Genomic DNA, 19,052 nt, shown 5'->3' with positions numbered 1-19,052 from the left:
GATTTTTATACCGTATGAACTATAGATTCTATCCCCAAACACTAACCCTACCCCTAAACCTAACCCTTACAAAATAGTGCCTGGACACACCTTCGCCTGATCCTCAGCTATTCCTCCGCACTCTGGTAGATGACAGCCACCCCTCCCTGGTGAATGGCAGTGAGTCCTCTGACCCCTGACGGACAGTCACGGCTCCTCTGCTTCCTGGTGGACGGCAGCGGTTCCTCCAACTCCCAGCAGCCAGCATGACTCCTCCGTTCCCTGTTGGACAGCGCGGTTCTGCCACTTCACAGCGGACGGCAGCGGCAAGGACTCAATGACAGCGCATCTCTTCTCCTTCCCGGATTTCGGCATCAGTGTAACAGGGTTCTTACGATGGGCAAGGAGGAGCCGGTGACCAGCAGAACAGTCAACATAACTTGACATAAAGAAACTGAAACATATTATAAAACACACAGACACGCACACACCGCCACTGGCTCGTCTTTATCCTCCTCCAGACCCGGCGCCAGACACAAATTCACGGACGGGCATTACATTTTTTTCAGGGGGGCACAACTGAGATAAACCTATTTCCCTAATTGCATAATAACATTAAATGATATGACCGATTATGAATTGAATATGTATGATACAATGATATTGATCGATAGTAGCCTGTTACATACTGTACTGACGCTATTCAAATTCATAACTGACGCTAAAGATTTGTGCTGTTTAGGCTCGCGCAGCCTCTCGATGAAACAAATAGGCCTAACTGCAGCTCACACAAAGAAACTCAGTTAGCATACTGCGGTAAAAAATTCAAAATGTGTAAGTTAGTTTTTATATTTATAACATGAAGCAACACCATACAACCAAGTGCTGAAAACCATCACGATTGAAAATGTAACACTGATTTCGACAGTTCAATAAACAAGTAATTCATATTAAGTCACTTACATTTTAGATGCAATATTGACTTTTTGTTCTATTTTAAAACAAAGATCCCAGCAGAAACAGAACGCATCTGTTATGTATGACCTTGTCTTGTTTTTCCGTTGCCCCTTTGTTTTCCATTTTTGTCACTTTTGTTATTCCATAGTTTTCACTTTTGTCCCTTCTGTAGCTCCACAGTCTTGTTAGCCCTCGTGTTCACTGTTCATTGTTTTCACCTGCCCTCGTTAGTTTCCCATTGGTTTCTGTTTATCACCTTGTCATGTTATTTTGAGTTCTGTTTGTTCATTGGCCCTTTTGTCTCATGTATTTATACCCTGTCTGTTTGTTCAGTCACTGTGGATCGTTGAATGTTAGTGAATGTTTATGAAAGTTGTTAAGCCTGCTCTGTGTTCCCTTCCTGAGTTCTCTGTTCATGTTTATTTCCCCATTGTGGGTTTTCCTTTGTGTTCGTTTATGTTAATAAAAAGTTACTGCATTTGGATCCTCAACCTTCGTCTCCCTCCGCTGTATCTGCAATTCGTAACAGAACGATCGACCAGCACTATGGATCCAGCGGTTCAACGGGCTAACTTTCTCCTACTCAGCCTAAGACAAGAAGACCGTCTGATTGAAGAACACATTAGCGTCTTCCTCAAGCTGGCAAGTGTCTCGGACTTCCCGGACTCAGCCCTGGTGGCCTTCTTCAGGGGTAATTTGAACGCTTCCTTGAAGGAGCGGTTGCCACAGGACACGCGAGGCTGGACTCTCTGCGACTTCCTTGAGGAGACCTTACTGGTGTGCGGCTCACCACTCACTGTGGGCGTTGCTGAGGTAGGGTCCTCCTGTAACTTTATTAACATAAACGAACACAAAGGAAAACCCACAATGGGGACATAAACATGAACAGAGAACTCGGGAAGGGAACACAGAGCAGGCTTAACAACTTTCATAAACATTCACTAACATTCAACGATCCACAGTGACTGAACAAACAGACAGGGTATAAATACATGAACATGAGACAAAAGGGCCAATGAACAAACAGAACTCAAAATAACATGACAAAGTGATAAACAGAAACCAATGGGAAACTAACGAGGGCAGGTGAAAGCAATGAACAGTGAACACGAGGGCTAACAAGACTGTGGAGCTACAGAAGGGACAAAAGTGAAAATTATGGAATAACAAAAGTGACAAAAATGGAAAACAAAGGGGCAACGGAAAAACAAGACAAGGTCATACATAACAGCATCTCACAGTCAACCGCCTGCCACCTGTGGCCGTGACGTCCCTTGCGTGAGGCTATGGCTTTGGCAAGTAACGTTAGACCAACTAGTATCGCCGGAATGGCTAGCCTCTGCAGTGTTGGGAGTTAGATCGACCTCTTGTGAACTGCTACACCCTGGGTCTTCTCCCCTTACCTCGCTGCTCTCTTCTGCCAACTTTGGTGGTCTTTGATTAAAGAAACGCCGTATATCCATGGTAACTGTCACACGAAATAGCTCAGCATAGTTGTTTAAAAAAATAACAGCTATCGTTATTAAAGCTACTACTTAGTACACAAACAAATATTCCACGCTCACTATCGACAAACCAATCAAATCCATTTAAAAATATTATTTTTTAAATCAGACCAAACACATTTTTATTTTTATTCAGGAGTTTATTCATCATGTATATAGAAAACGAACTTGTAACGAAAGTTACAGTAGCCTATTGATAAAAAAATATAAATAAAAGTGCAAACAAGCAAGGACTGGTGGTTGGTCGACTCCCGCGGGACTACTAACATTTACGACTAGATTCGATGGTCGAGTGCTGGCGGTAATGGGTTCGTGGAGAATAAAACGATTTGTGGGACTCCTATCTAAATAAAACATCCAAAAACAAATACATTGTTATTCATCTATTGCACAAAGGCAATAAGAACATCTAAACAAAATAACGATTTACAGCCGCAAGCATAAGTAGATGTTCTCATTAGCCTATAACGTGTTTTTGCAGCGTTGTGCAATGTAGCCAATCACAGACATATGTGTTGATTTCTAAAACGCAATGGCCAATCAGATGCATTTCAGATAAAATCCACTCACCGCTCAAAACGTTGGAGTTTTTGTTCAGTGCTGAATTCTGCATGCTGCATAATAAAAGAGCTTTGTGAGATCGCGATTAAATGAGATGTGAGACGTGACGTAGGGTTGATGAAGGGAGACAGGATCGTCCAGGGCGGGCACTAGTGACTCACAGGGCGGGCCAGGCCCCCCAGTGCCTGCCCATGGCGCCGGGACTGTCCTCCTCCAGGCTGATTAGGACAATTCAGCGCCGGGCGTGCGTCTTCACGGTCCGGCCAAGTTCTCCTCCTTGTCACAAGTGTCTAAAAAGATCAATGAGAGGTGAACAAAATAGACATTCTTCACCCTCCCCTATGCAAACTTAACCAATAGTGTTTTAAAAACAAATTAGACATAAAAAGCACATTTACTGAAGCACCCAAGTCAGATCATGTCGATTCTATGGCACTTTCGCTTCACTTTCACTTCAAGCGTCCTTGGCAGGGCTCGGTCTCCGAGTCCAGACATTAATTGCATTAGAATAATAGTGTAAATGTAGGTGGGTCTGTAATACAAGCGTTAAAATTTGTCATTTTTTAAAAGATGCGTTAGAGTAAAAGTGTTTTGATATAATAAAATAGCATGGTGTGAGTAATAGTGTGAAAAATAAGTTTATAAAGTCATAATTACATTTATGTGAAAGTGAATAAAACGCACAGCTGATGTAGCACCTCTACTGTTCATTTCACAAGGAAACTTCAGCATAACTTAGAAAGCGGCAAAATGGAGCGGAGGGGGGCGGGGCCGGGTCGGAATATCGCGCGCCCGGTCCCCAATCGGTGAGGCACGCGAGGGATAAAGGCGGCCGGTGACGATGGTTCGAGAGAGAGAGAATTACGGGCTTGTCCGTCATGTGTGTGTTTGTGTCTTCTTTTAAGTTTATCATTAAACTATTATTTATGTTGACAGGCCGTTCTCGCCTCCTCCTTGCCCATCCTTTAACTGTGTTACAGACACGTAAAATTCAGTTTGCAAAAATGTTCTTATAGTAAAGTTCATTGTATGAGACTAGGTTGATTTTTTTTCTCTAACAGAAATGATTTCACATGATGTGACAATATTTTACTTTAATCAAATGGTTTGCATGGCCACAAATATTAAAAATTATGTGTTTTTGAAAAATCAACTTTCAAATTGGCTGAATCTCACAGGTAACATTTGGTTTGGTGACATAGGAAACCATCAATAGAAAGTTGAAAAGGATAATTAAGTTTCCTTTTGAAAGATATAGGCTAACAGATGTTGTCTCTAATAATTCAGAATTTAGCACTACACTAATACCAATGACATTTCTAATGTAAGATTCATGGTAACTCCATTTGGAGCACATTGGCCAAGCAATAAAACGATTTAATGCATCAGTCACTGTCATTTCCTTTGATGAGTTAAGTGACAATCTGACACTAGATCCTTCACCTGAGCGACCCAAAATAAACAACTGTATCCTAGCTGACCTATGAGAGCAAACCTCAAAGAATTGTGTCTACACTCTACAGTACAGTAGCCTAGAACATTATATTGCTGACATCTAGTGCTGGACACTAGCCAATGCAGAAAAATATCACTGATGAGTCCAATTAAAAGAATATTCTGGGTTCAATACAAGTAAAGCTCAATTGACAAATTTGCAGCATAATGTTGATTGCCAAAGAATAATTTTGACTTGTCCCTTGTTTATATATTTAAATCACAGTTGCAGCAAAGAAATTACAATGAAAGTGAATCAAGCCTTTTTATTAATGTTTAAGTACTGAATTAAAAGTATAGCTACAAGATGTAAACATTATACATGTTAACATGATTTTATTAATAATCAGAAGTGCTGTTATAAGAACTATGAGCACTTTTGGAGTGGCACTTTTCCAGTCAAATTATATAATTATATTTGTATATTTCCACTACACCATATAAAAAAATGATTGATTAAACACACATAAGCCAACTAAATTAAAATGTAGTTTTTCAATAGATGAGAAGGTTGACCTGCTGCTCACCATTATTTGACACCTCTGATAGGTTACTGAGTTTATTAAAGGTATTGTTGCATCTTCACCGTTTTGCTGGCAAGTTAATTACACTTTGGACATTATTTACAGGTATATTAGCATACCATAATATCCTATATGGTCTCAAGAGAAATTCAAATGGTAAGAAGATACACATCTAATTAAAGAGAAATAATTAAAAGAGATGTTAATATTAGTTTGACACTTTCAGGGTCAATATATAAATAACTCAGGTTTATTTATATGGAAATGTTAACATACTCTTTATGTTCAGCACGAGAATGAAAATTTACATCTGAAATGTACAGGTCTATTTGGAGATGGTTGTTACTGGCATACATTTACATCAGCTTTGAGCAAGGCTGCAAAACTTGGAACTTCACTTAAAAAAACAAAAAACATATTCAGCTGGAGTTATGCATTATATAATACAGGAGGATATCATCAATAGTACATACTAAATTCTGTCAATCTTGCAGAGCCCTGGGGCCCCCTAAGAGTTACTTTATGGACAAACTTTCTTTTACTCGTTTTACAGCCTAAAGTATCAAAAATTACAAAAAGCTAACATTCATTTAATTTGTTTTATTTCTTCATAATTGTAAATTTCATCAATTAATTCGTTTTCTTTTTTCACTTAAGTCCAAAATGCCAGCAAAATATGCACATTTGTAAGTGTGTACAAATAGTCTTAGAAGGAAAAGAAATGGAACATTTTATATATTTTGTGAGTTTTCATTTCTTGTTTTTAATTTGTGGAATTATTGACAAAAACAATTTTAAAAGAGGAATAAAAAAAATGAAGGAAAAAGTAGCCTAACAACTTGACTAGGAATTCAAGCTGAACATCATATCGGTATCAAAAATACATGCAACTTTAAATATCTATAAAACAAATAATCTAAATCTATAGAGAGAGAAAAGGAAGAAATAAATCCTTGAATCTGTACATTTAATTTGTGGTAAGAAATGCAGATGGTTTGTCTAAAGTAGTTTAATTATTAATGTGTATGAATAATGGCATTTTTACAGAAATTGCTTGTCAGATAGCACTTTTTCTTTTTTTTTTTACACAGTAACACTCTAAATTAACCAAATAAATAACATTTGACAATGCCTCTGTACTGTGATAAAGTAACAGCTCCTCTTAGCTAGAAACACTTCTTACATACTCTTATTAGGACAATCATTTTGTCCAAGTGCATAAAAGGATATGCAAAAGTAATACATTAGTTAAGAAAAGCCTTGATTTTAACATTCACAGCTCTGCATTGTCTTTTTAAATTAAAACATCAATTAAAATGTAAAGTTATGCTACCCTTTACATTGAAAGAATTAAGTTCTTAGCTCATTATTTCTGTTCACAGCACCCTTATGATTTTTCAAAAGATATTAATGAGACATCCTCTAGTGTCTGGAAAAACAACTGTTGCGTTTTCCAAAATATTGACCAAATTTTTCGTCTTCAACTGGAAAAATCTGAGGTAGCAAAGCCAAATTTTATGAACTTTGGATAAAAGAAAACAAGCATAGTGTATAATGCCTAAAATGCAAACCAAACCTAAATTTTTTATTAAATATGTGCAGAAATTAAGAAAATATAGTTGTCTCTTCACAAACCTCTGGTCCTGAGAAAGAACATTACACTTCTTCTTACTATACACATTAAAAGAAAAAAAAAAATCCCATCATACACAATATACAATATTGACAATTTGTGCATTACACAAATTGTCATTACAAAATGTCAAAAGGTAAACAGCCAAGCAGATACTTAAAATGTGTATATGGGTGCACAAGATGAGATGGTAAATTATACTATGAAGTAATGAATTCTGAAAAACAATCTTTTGAGTAGAAAAACATCTGTACAATCATATACATTGTTAAAAGAGGTCAAACTTTGGGGCAATGTCCACAATCCGTAAACGTTTTGTGAAAAGACAGAGAATTGTTTAAAATTGATGTTCAATTGTAAAAAACTTAATTGATTAAAAAAAACTGACAAGCTGCTAACAGTGAACGTCTCGGTCTCTGTCTAATGTTAAGTGTCCTTCTGAGGAGATTTTGTTTTGCACCGAGTGTCCAAAACAGCTTGAGTCCATGAGTTCTCAGTATATCCCTTGAAAAATGCGGTACGGGACAGCTTTGCGGTACTCTTCCCACGCGGAGCCGTACTTTTTCCTGCACTGACGCTCGTCTCTTGCATTGCGATGTACCAGCAGAGTGATCAAGTAGATCAGGTAAAAGTAGGGAATCAAATGGTTGAAACCTATAGGTAGGATTGCACATTATAAATGTTGCTTGGGAAATTTTCATGACTTAAGATTTGATTCATGTCTATGACTTTTTTTAACAAGAAGAAAACAATTATTTTGACATTTTCCTTGTTATTTTCAGGTTTTACATGACTTTGGGATCCCTGTAATTTCCTTTAAAATCACTATATCATATAAATAACATATCTTGAATATAAATGCAAACTAGATTGATACAACAGTTTCATTTGATTAAATAGATATAAAAAGAAGGAAATACGGGGAAAGTTGAACTCTCACCACATGGTAGTGACCAGGCCAAACCCATGAGGATGTCACCAAGGTAATTAGGATGACGGACAAACCCCCAGAGACCAGACACAATGAGATTTTTTCCAGTCGCAGTAGGAATAGTTTTCAGGTCTGATAAGATCACAGTATAAAATAGATTTAGATGAATATAATCATAACATTTCATGATATTTATTTTAGTAGCTTTTACTTAACCTGCTTTAAAACACTTACGAGACACAGTTGGGTCAGAAGGATTTTTCCTGAAGGCAAATTTCTGAGAGTTGGCCTTCCGGAAAATGTAGTATCCAATTCCTGTAAGAGATTTTTTTGACTAATTTAAATCAAGAGACTAGGTCAAATGTTGCTTTTTGCTGTAGCTAAAGACAATTGGGGAAAATTAAGTGACCGGAACTGACCATTCATGGTGATGAGAGTAGTGATCCAGAAAACAGAGAGATCATTGGGATGATTGACAAGATAGTATGCCTGACAGGTGAACGTAAACGGCACAAAAACCAGATCTCCAAACACCAACATAAATCCAAAGCCATCGTACACTATATCCATCATAGTCAGAAGTTTCTCCTAAAATATAGAGCGATTAAATCAGAATCAGTTCAAACTTAACAGATTACAATCGGAAATTATTAAAGACTATGCGTTTAATTTTGGAAACACTTGGGTTACCTCATGCCAAAAGCCATCAACCACCCAAAGGAGCTGGAAGGCGTTGACAAGGAGCATTGCTGGAGAGGGGTTTTCTAGATTCTGGTGCTTCATCTCAGCAATCAGCATTGCAAAGTTAATCAATACCTTTGAAAACAAACAAAAATAAATGACAGAAACCCATTAAACACACATACACAAGAAAAACCTTTATGGGAGAAATCATCAAGGACTTGTAGGGAGCATCATCTTGCCAATTTCATCCAGCAAATAGTAAACCTTGACGACAGGAGGGAGCAATTACAACATCTGTCTAACCAAGCAAACCTTCACCAAGACCACAAAAATTGAAAACACAATGACAATACTCACCCAGCCCATCAACCCTGGGCGCATTTCACAGAAGAACTTGATATCAAAATTTTTGATGCGGGGATTCAGCTCTCTGCCCATGAAAAAGTCATAGATTACATAACCTAGAGGAATTAAGAGAGAGAGAATTCTCTTTAGATGCCATTCACCATGAAACACGATGCTGAATTTTGACTGAATTCGGTATTACCACTGGGCAACAAATAACCTTTTACTAACTAATAACTATTTACGACAGAACACTTAAGGAATTTTCCTCCAAAAGGCAAAAACGTTTTTAAAATAGAGCTAAAACTAGGAGTATAATTTTTTGGATTCATCATACCACATCAATTAAGAGACAGTGACGTGCCCGCATGAATTTTGACCTAGGGTATTTCTGTGGTGAATTCAGCATAAACACTGCATACCAGAGCTCCCTCCAGGAGCAAGCTCATCATCAGAGGCCCAGCGTGAACGGACAAACAGGTAGATGCTAAGAAGAGTGGCAATGAGCAGGGCAGAAGTGAAGAACTGCAGGAAGTGAGCGTGGATGAAACTGAGATCCACTTCCTGGTACACAGCAGCACAAACTGCCAAAGCCGTGAAGATCAGTGCATAGAAACCTGAAAACAGAATCAGAAATCTTAAAACGGCTCACTATTAAATATGCTTAATTTAAACTTGCTGGAGTTTTTCTACAATTCTGTTTGGTGACAAATGATGCAAAAATTACACTCTTCAGCTGTAAATAAGAGTGACCATTAACTTTATAAATGACAATCTGCAAAGTAGTAAAACAAACATTAAAGACTAACCATTAATCCTGTATTTCAAAGTTTTCCCATTCTTGAGAGGCATTCCTTCAACAAGCTGTAGGGTAGAAAAACAACTATGAACTACATGTGACCCAAAGACAACTGTTTTTGTTAAACATCTTAAGTGCCTAAAACCTTTGCACAGTACTGTAGTTACATGCATAATTTCTACTATTTGTAAGTATTTACATTGATATGTAAAACAAGTGCCAAAACAGTACTGTCTCTAAAAATAGCAGCAGTTCAGCAACTTCATACAGGAGTGTTTTGGTTGAGCGTATACTACCAAGAGTGAAGTTGAATGGCATTTTTACCACATCCGCGCCATGTTTGATTGCAATTAAATGTTTTTTTTTTTTTTTTTTAAATTGACAGTAAAGAACAGAAAGTATATTAAAAATAGACATCTCAACATGCAGTGAAAGGATCTTAGTGCTCAACTTCTTAACTATTCAACTCAATCACTGGCAACTAAAACTGAAGATGTACATGCCAGAGGCTAATCACAGACATTTTTAATCACATAGCACATATTTAGTTGCATATTCGTGGGTTGCTGAATAGAGCAAATGATTGATCTGGGATTTTAAGAATCGATATCGGGATCATTCAAATGAAGATTGCAATTAATCAGAAAATCTACATGTTTAGCCATATATAATAAAACTACATATTTGTGTTCAGCATACAGTGTTTCTCAAACATTCCAGAGTAATTTTTAGTTTATACACTCCAGTCCATTTCATGCACAAAATTAGATGATACATATTACATGATCACTAGGCAATCACAATCTTTCCAAGAATCATCAACTCAAATTATTTGTAGAACACAAGCTCATGGAAAAGCACAGCAATTTTCTGTTCCTGTCTCAATTACCCTGAAGACAATACCTGATGTTTTCCAGAGTGGCTCTCTATCTGCATGCCACCTCTAATGATTAATCTAATTTACATATTAACATACGAGAGCCTGAGAATTATGTGGTCATGTGCCTAAACTCAGGTCACGGGAGTAATGTGATTGTGAACAGTACCTTTCCGAAAGGGAGCAGTGAGAGGACAGCCTGGAAAAGAAGCCAGAGCAGGACTATGCCAAAGACCTGGCAGTCCCAGAAAGATGATAGGGGAGGAAGTTCAAGAGGGAAGCTCAGGAGGCTGGCATCCTTCTGCCCACAGAGAATGAGCAGGGCCAACACAGCTAGGGGCAAGAGCACCATTAAGAGGAAAACACCTGAAAGAGAAGAGGAAATGTCATTATTTAAGCTATTACAATCATAATCTGCGATTTACTTTTAAGATGTTTGAAAACCTATTTGGATTCAAAGTGGAACTGTGTAAATATTTACAGTTAGTCAGTTTTTTACATTGTTGAAAAAAACACACCAACTCTTCCTCCGAACTCCAGATCAGTTTTCTTGGTGGCAGCTGGTGGTTTAGCCTGTGATAACGCCTGCTCCTCTTTTTTCTCCAGCTCTACAGGTTTGCCATCGCCTTGATCCTTCCTATGCCGTAGGTTGTAGCGCCCACCTACCTGGTTCTCAGATTCAGTCTCAGTCTAGACAATAAACATTACAATGAGCCTACACAATACTCACTCACTTTGTTTACTAGATATATCTAGCAAAACTGTGGCAAGTTTTGTCAAATGCGTAGACTTCTAAAATATATCTCTGAGTAGAAAAGACAGCTGACAGATGCTATTTCAGGGTACCTCCCTTAACCCTTCCTTGGTGTTGCGGAACTTTTGGACCCATTTTGAACCATTTTAAAAATGGGTAAAAATGACCCACGAGACCAAGGAAGGGTTAAACTATGTAGGCCAAGACTGTATGCAAAGTAAAACCAATTATTTAAATAAATAATAAATATTATGGCTCTGTTCCAAAACGAAGTCAGCAGTCTTGCTAGACTTTTCCTTATTAAATCCCACTACACTATCGTTTAAACTTCATGTTTGGAGTGCGCTTAAGATGCCTTAAAATTCTGCCCAAGTAGGCAACTCTGTACATTTCGGAACATAGCCATACTGTCAGTAAGGTCTTCAATAACTAAGAAAACATTATGCAAAACGAGAATATTAAATTGTTTTAATGTTAAAAAGTTTGTATTTGTTATTGTTCTCCAACACTACCCGCGACCCTACATAGGACAAACACATATAGAAAAAGGATGGACAGTTATTGTTTTTTAATAAGACTCAACAATCACCAAGTCATTCTTGGGCACAAATTTTCTGCTGAAAATGAATCTCATTGACAGTCTACATCAAGAAACGTAACGCAAGTTTAACATGACTGTACTAATGTAAAGCTACACCAGTCTGCTTGTGCTTTGTAAAGACCATTCAATTGTCTCATGAAGAGAAACATGCTGAAAAACATGAGGGTATGATTTAACTGAGCCCGCAGTCAGCTTAAGCTTTGTGTGCAAAGTAAATAGGCTCCTGTCACACAGAGGCACAACATGCATGCATCATGACATTCCAACCTTTACAAGACTGATTTTTCACATTTCTAATGGGAGACATTCAGGTGGCCGTATCACCCCTGTGTTGCAAGGGATTGAAATATTACTGGCATTTTAATACAGGATGTATTCTCACCTCAATGACTTCGGTAGCTGTATTATTTTCCTCTTTCTTCTCAGGTTTGCTGTTGCTGTTGTTCTCATGTGGCACTGCCTGAAACGGAGATAGTCAGAAACACATGAGATGAACATATGGTGGGTTTTAAAATCTAATTAAAAGGTATAGTTTACCCAAAATTGTTCTACTGCTGAACACAAAGATTTTAAAAGAATACCTCAGCTAAATTGGTCCTTTCTATGCAAATTAATGGTGGCCAGAAATCTGAAGTTCCAAAAAGCAGATAAAAGCACCATAAAAGTAATCCATAAGACTCCAGTGGTTAAATCCATATCTTCAGAAGCAATAGTGGTGGTGGCGTAGTGGGCATAAGCACATAACTGTTAATCAGAAGTTCGCTGGTTCGATCCCCACAGCCACCACCATTGTGTCCTTGAGCAAGGCACTTAACTCCAGGTTGCTCCAGGGGGATTGTCCCTGTAATAAGTGCACTGTAAGTCGCTTTGGATAAAAGTGTCTGCCAAATGCATAAATGTAAATATGATAGGTGTGAGTGAGAAACAAATCAATATTTAAGTCATTTTTTTAGTTTAAATCTCCACTTTCACTCACAGATTTGAAAGTGATACTAAACAGAAAGTGAAGATTTATTGGAAAATAGGATCACACCATATTGATTCTAAAGATATTAATTTATGATGCTTTTTGGACCTTCAGATTTCTGGCCATCCTTCACTTGCAAATGAACAACAGAGCTTAGATATCCTTCTAAAAATCTTTGTTTGTTTTCCGCAGAAGAAAAAAGTCATACACATCTGGGATGACATGAGGGTGAGTACGTAAAAGGATAAATACATTTTTTGGGTAAACTATCCCTATAAGTATAGAAATAAACAAAGCACCCCCAAAACTAATTTAAACATTTCAATGTAATCACCTGAACATCTTAGGTCAGACAGAGTATGGAGAAAGAGAGAGAGAGCGCAAGAGAGTGTTTATTTTTTGTTAAAGTATGTGAGTGTCCTTACCAATGGGGTGAGTCGGACCTCCAGTACTTGTTTGAGCTTTTCCCTGCGCGCCTCTGTGGTGCGAGAGGAAGAGCGCCGCGACGTCCTTGCTGGAGAACGGGAGCGACTGCGACGGGTACGTGCTGGTGAACGGGAACGAGAACGTGATCTCGACCGAGAACGTGTAACACCTTGCTTGAACACAGTCAGACTCTGCAATATAACAGAACAATTTCCATAAGACACTGCAAGTTAATCTAGTATTATTTTAATGTTTCAAATGTATTTTAATTTTAAAAGACTAATGCACAATTACAAATTAAAAGTGTCTGCAAACATCTATCTATCTGCATCATTTTATAAATTATAAATGAACAATATATTATTGGATGACCAAATTTTTTGTTGCATGTCAACAGACTGAATTAATCTTTATAAGATATTCTTTTAATTTGATAATTTTAGTGTCTAGTTTCATACACAGGACTTAAGCAGAGCCTCCATACCGTAATGTCAGACTCCTTAAGCTCCAGCTCAGTACCATCTTTGTAGATGACAGTGTAGAGCCGTGTCTTGGCATCATAATTTAGCACCTTCACCTCATAATAGAGGTTACTGCCAGGCCAACGGCCCATTACAGAATCTCCATTCTGAAACCTTGCAGCTGGCATCCTTATTTACCTAAAAAAAATTAAACACAGAATATAAGGTCTGCATCCTCATTGCTCTGCACACACCAACTTTAACCAATCAATTATCGATGGAAAGATAAAATTTTTTTCTTCCAGTTCCGATACCGATCCAATGTTGTTTTTTTCTTAATGAGTTTAGACCATCTATAATTCACGGTGTGGAACTGATTGGGAGTACTCTATATATAAAGAAACAAAAGCCTCTAACAATATATTATTTCTGTGTAAAATTTGAAAACAAAACACAATTACATAAGCGCAAGGGCAAACTTTATGTTTAACTAGTCTGCAAGATGCAGCATCAAAAATAACCATAATTAAAGTCTTCAGTAGAAAGAAGCCAGTTCTCTTTACACATTTTAACTTACATGTGGACTTGTAAATGGTTTCTGATCTCTCTCTCTATTTCTGTTATTTATTTATTCATTTTAGTTTTATTAGTATATCAATCCACTTTTCAATCACAGTAATTTTTAGAACCCAATTTGCTTTAGTTGTTATTTCTAATAATAATATTATTAAAAAATAATTTTATGATACATTGGCAATAAATTTAAACTGTAATTACTTAAGGCTATTATTTTGAAAGTCCAGTGCTGAGCACTCCAAGATGTCTGTGTTTGAGTGTTTGTTTGTAGGCTAATTCACAGTAGTGTAATACACTTCTCGTTCAACATCTGGTAAAATGCTTGTCTGGTGCCGGTCTCAATGCATGTTATAGGCGGACCAAACTATTGATCATTTGTGGGGAGCATCCAGGGGCGTAGGTAACCCCCCATAATCAAAACAAGCAAGTATAACCCCCCTTTTTTGTGCAATTCACAAAGCTTTTATATATAGCTTTTAGTTATATAGACTACTTTAATGGTGATTTGAAGATGTGGCTTTCTTTGAGCTTGACAGTAAATTCAATGAACAACATGGGGTATAGGATGTAGATCGAGCTCATTGGACCGATACCTGATCTGGGTTAATTGTCAGTATCGGACCCCCAGTCCAGGCATCGGAACAGCGCCATGCCTACAATCAATTAGTTTCTCTCACTGGAATCAGATCAGTTAATAAGATGACAATGTGAATGTTCCATTTAGTGAACTGCATAACAGTGTGGGAACCAGGATATACTAGCAACAAAATGTATCAATATCATCTTAGTTCACTATAGCATGTTTTAGTATTTCAAAATGAAACCTTAACCCTTTTGGTCTCCCCTTAGAATAAATAAATCAAGCAATCCAACACTGTTTTAGATTTTCAGAGCATTTTCTGACCAATTTAAATAGTAAAAAATGTTAAATGTAAGACAACCAAGGAACCGCCGGTGCAGATGTAGGCTAGTTACACATGGTGTGATGACAATGAAGCAGTAATGTCAGCTGTGGTTTTCTCAAAAGTGCTGATTATGCTCAGCACAACCTCACTGTACTCTCTGCACCAGTGCTATTGTTATGCTCTCAACAGCCTTTATGAGAGGGATTGTAGTAGCACACAGGTAACATCAAAGTTTGCCAGAGATGTAGATGACTTTTACCATGTCAAGAAAATAAAAAAATTAAAAAATAAATCACTATCACATAAATATAGTAACTTTAGGTACTGATCAAAAATGGATGTTAAAAAAAATCCTTGCTAATTTTCTTGTAAAAAAACAAACAGCATATTTATAGCCACAAACTTAGACTTACCACAAACACAATATGTCCATAAACTGGCACTTTGGCAAGGCCAGAATCGTAAATATAAGTGAAAAAAATAAGCTTTTAGATGTTTGAGCTGCATTAAGCAGACACACCATTACAGGGCAACACCCAAAACTAATATATATATATATATATATATGTAATGCACAGGCCACTAAAAACATAACCTCTCTTTCCTAAATCCTACTAATCCAATAAAACACATTCCACACATTCTTGATCTAATACACTGAAACACACCCACCACTCTTGAGTTGAAGTCCAAAACTGGCTAAAATCCCATGTAAGTGAAACTACCTAGCAAAATATTTAGAGGCGGGCCCTGTAAGACTGTTTTTGTTATTCAAATAAGATGGCACAAGACGACGCGCGCTTTACGATCACTACCAGCTTTTCAAACTATTGACTAGGAAAACTTGCTATAACAAATCTGTTTAAGACCCTCTTTACTATAGTAAAGTAATATACATTGATCACATTAGGGGAAATAAAGAAGCATAAGCAATATAATTGAGTGACTTTAATTAGCTAAAAAGTGAATGTAAATACAGAGTATTTAATAAAAACTTTTTTTAGAAATTACTTGTTTGCATTTACTAACTGTATCATTTCATGTGAGACTAAAAACACCTACACATGCTGCTCCTTTAACAAGAGCACAAGAATGACAGAGGAATGGAGGGAAAACGTCATGTTTTCAAACCATTGTCAGTCCACATGCGCGAGAGGTTCATATACACAACGACGCTGTATCATTGCTAGTGAACCACGAGAAAGCAACATAAAAGTTTCTAGCGAAAGCTGAGTTTATATCGCAAACATACGGCCACTAAAGCCCACTAAACTTTGCGCAAAGACGGTCTGCACGAGAGGAATCCTTCACTTTTCGTTTGGGTACAAAATTATGAAACCGAAAGATATCAATTAATTTAACAACTAAAATACATCTCCAAATGAATGTACAATCTAATTTGGGGGATAAAACAAATTAGTTGCATTAGAGGACAATACATGCGCGCGTTTCCCAAGTTTCCTGTCTAACGAGCCGGCTAGAAATATAGGTTATCAATTCATGTCAAATACCGAAGCAAAGGCAAATCGCTGCACTATTTACATGTATAATGCTATGTAATTGCTGTACAAATTCACACATTATATACAGGAACGCCTGCGACCGTTAAATAGCAGGACATTTAACTTAGCGCAGATCTAGTTCTGTCCCGTTAACTACGCAGTAACAACAAAAACTATATTTGGAGTAATCACAACATGCAAATGAATTATTGAGGAATTCTTACCTTCAATCGATGTGAAAAGTTTAAATAATCACAATAGCTTATCCGCTAAATTTCATGAAATAATGAATATTTTTTTTAAAACCACTGGCCCCCGCTCACTGCTTGTTCCTCCCTCTGTGTCCGCTCAACCTACCAGCGTTCTTGAGGGCGGGAAGCCTTTTGATTGGGTGGAATGTCGTGTTTTAAAAATTTCAATTTTCTGATTGGACAGTGGGATTTTTTAATTGAGCGCTGATTGGTAGACGGTCGTTTGAGTTTTGTGATTCGGGCTTGACAGTGTAACAAAATGGTGTCCTGACAAGACAGTTGCTGACTGATCACTGATGATCATAAGTGTTAGGACGACATCATTCTGTGTGTTTGTTTGTAAACATGCGAAGAAACCATAAGATTGTAAAGGTTTTTTAATATTTAGATATTCGATGCGAAATCAATCTAATGTTTTAAAAAACAGTAATATACTTTTATAACGTTTATTTTCTTCAGACAATAGGCCTACAATACATATCCACTCAAACGAGACGACAGCAGGAATTGATCTGTTTTGTCCACTTACTATTTACAGATGGTTAACTGTTCACAAGTATGCTTTTAACAGCCAAATGTACTTATTTTTCTATACAGGCGGTCAAAAGTTTTAAATAATGTAGAGACTTTGCTCATATAGAAATACATTTTTACTTTTATTCACCAAAGTGGCATTCAACTGATCACAAAATATAGTCAGGACATTATTGATGTAAAAAAACAGCACCATCACCTTTTGAAAAGAGTCATTTTTGATCCAATCTAGACAGGCCGCATTTCCAGCAGCCAACACCCCAACACCTTATCTTTGAGTAATCATGCTAAATTGCTAATTTGGTACTAGAAAATCACTTGCCATTATATACAAAACAACTGAAAGCTATTTGGTTCATTAAATGAAGCTTAACATTGTCTTTGTTTTTGAGTTGCCACAGTATGAAATAGACTGGCATGTCTTAAGGTCAATATTAGGTAAAAATGGCAATAAAAAGAAACCGCTTTCTCTAGAAACTCATCAGTCAATCATTGTTCTGAGGAATGAAGGCATGCTTGCAATTGCAAAAAAAACATACATTTTTACATACAAAGGTGTACACTACAGTCTTCAAAGACAAAGGACAACTGGCTCTAACAAGGACATACAGTGATATGGAAGATCAGATGTACAGTTTGAGAAATCGACACCTCACATGTCCTCAGCTGACAGCTTCATTGAATTCTACCCGCTCCACACCAGTTTCATGTACAACAGTAAAGAGGCGATTCAGGAGTGCAGGCCTTATGGGGAGAATTGCAAAGAAAAAGGCATGTTTGAAACAGAAAAACAAGAAGTTAGAGTGGGCAAAGAAACAAACATTGGACAACAGATAATTGGAAAAGAGTGTTATGGATTTTAACCCCATTGAGCACTTGTGGGTTCAGCTAGACTGTTAGGTGTGTGAGAAGTGCCTGACAAGTGCTACAGGAAGTGACTGGTGAAATGTCACCGGAGTATCTGGACAAACTGTCAACTAGAATGCCAAGGATCTGCAAAGCTGTCATTGCTGCATGTGGAGGATTTTTTGATGAGAACTAAGAAGTTCTGATAGATTTTTTTCCAAATTGTAATAGTAGTTTTTCACACTATCAACGTCCTGACTATATATTGTGATCAGTTGAATGCCACTTTGGTTAAAGTACCAATTTATTTCCATTAGAGCAAAATCTACACATTATTCCAAACTTTTGGCCAAAGTTTTTGTTTTCCATAATAAACCATAATAATTGTATTAATATTTATTTGGCTACTTTAATATTAAATAATCTAAAATATGTAAAATGGTAAGCATGATAGAGGTTATGCTTGTGATGACATACCAATGTTCTTTACATAAAAAATGGACAAAACAGGACTTAAGTTATTGAAATTTGTATTCAGAGTTTGGTAAAATTCTACACCACTGGCATTAAAAAAGGTCTTTAATACTTAAAAGTAAATGTTATTTTTGTAAGCTAAACAATTTTTTTTTTACTACATCACATTTTCACCTTCACTAGTTCATTTTAAATGATCCTGTGGCATAGCAAATGCATTTTTAAAAGTACAAATATTCCATGTAGTCTTTTAAAATAATGTGAGAACAAAAAAATTCAGATTTTTGTTGTATAATTTACATACATTTATGCCATTATATTTAATTATATATAGCTTTAGTAGACAATATAACTAGATTTTATAACTATACAGTTTACTCTCACTGAGCACTTTATTAGGAACACTATAATAAAGTGCCTGATATGGTCTTCTGCTGTTGTACCCCATCTGCCTCAAGGTTCGACA

General features: G+C 36.9%; 1 protein-coding gene across 1 annotated transcript; it reads right to left on the bottom strand.

The window, feature by feature from the left end:
- Positions 1-5,299: 5,299 nt before the first annotated feature.
- lbr (lamin B receptor) lies at positions 5,300-16,829 on the bottom strand. Its single transcript, XM_052095381.1, has 14 exons — positions 16,706-16,829; positions 13,522-13,696; positions 13,037-13,228; positions 12,027-12,104; positions 10,808-10,979; positions 10,459-10,655; positions 9,423-9,477; positions 9,036-9,230; positions 8,626-8,729; positions 8,275-8,400; positions 8,004-8,172; positions 7,819-7,899; positions 7,594-7,716; positions 5,300-7,307 (listed from the first exon to the last, which is right to left on the bottom strand). Exons 2-14 carry the CDS (start codon positions 13,684-13,686, stop codon positions 7,147-7,149), a joined length of 1,818 nt encoding a protein of 605 aa, XP_051951341.1. The 5' UTR covers positions 13,687-13,696; positions 16,706-16,829; the 3' UTR covers positions 5,300-7,146.
- Between the last annotated feature and the right edge of the window lie 2,223 nt (positions 16,830-19,052).

The sequence above is a fragment of the Xyrauchen texanus genome, chromosome 28 (genome assembly GCF_025860055.1).
Source record: "Xyrauchen texanus isolate HMW12.3.18 chromosome 28, RBS_HiC_50CHRs, whole genome shotgun sequence".
In the NCBI taxonomy this organism is placed as follows: Eukaryota; Metazoa; Chordata; class Actinopteri; order Cypriniformes; family Catostomidae; genus Xyrauchen; species Xyrauchen texanus.
This window is presented reverse-complemented; position numbering and strand designations above follow the sequence as displayed.

Coding starts and splice junctions, on each gene's coding strand:
- lbr (XM_052095381.1), bottom strand. CDS start 13,686: ATGCCAGCTGCAAGGTTTCAGAATGGAGATTCTGTAATGGGCCGTTGG. Junction 9,478..10,458: donor CACTGCTCCCTTTCGGAAAG/GTACTGTTCACA, acceptor TCTACCCTACAG/CTTGTTGAAGGAATGCCTCT. Junction 7,717..7,818: donor TTCTGACCCAACTGTGTCTC/GTAAGTGTTTTA, acceptor TGATCTTATCAG/ACCTGAAAACTATTCCTACT.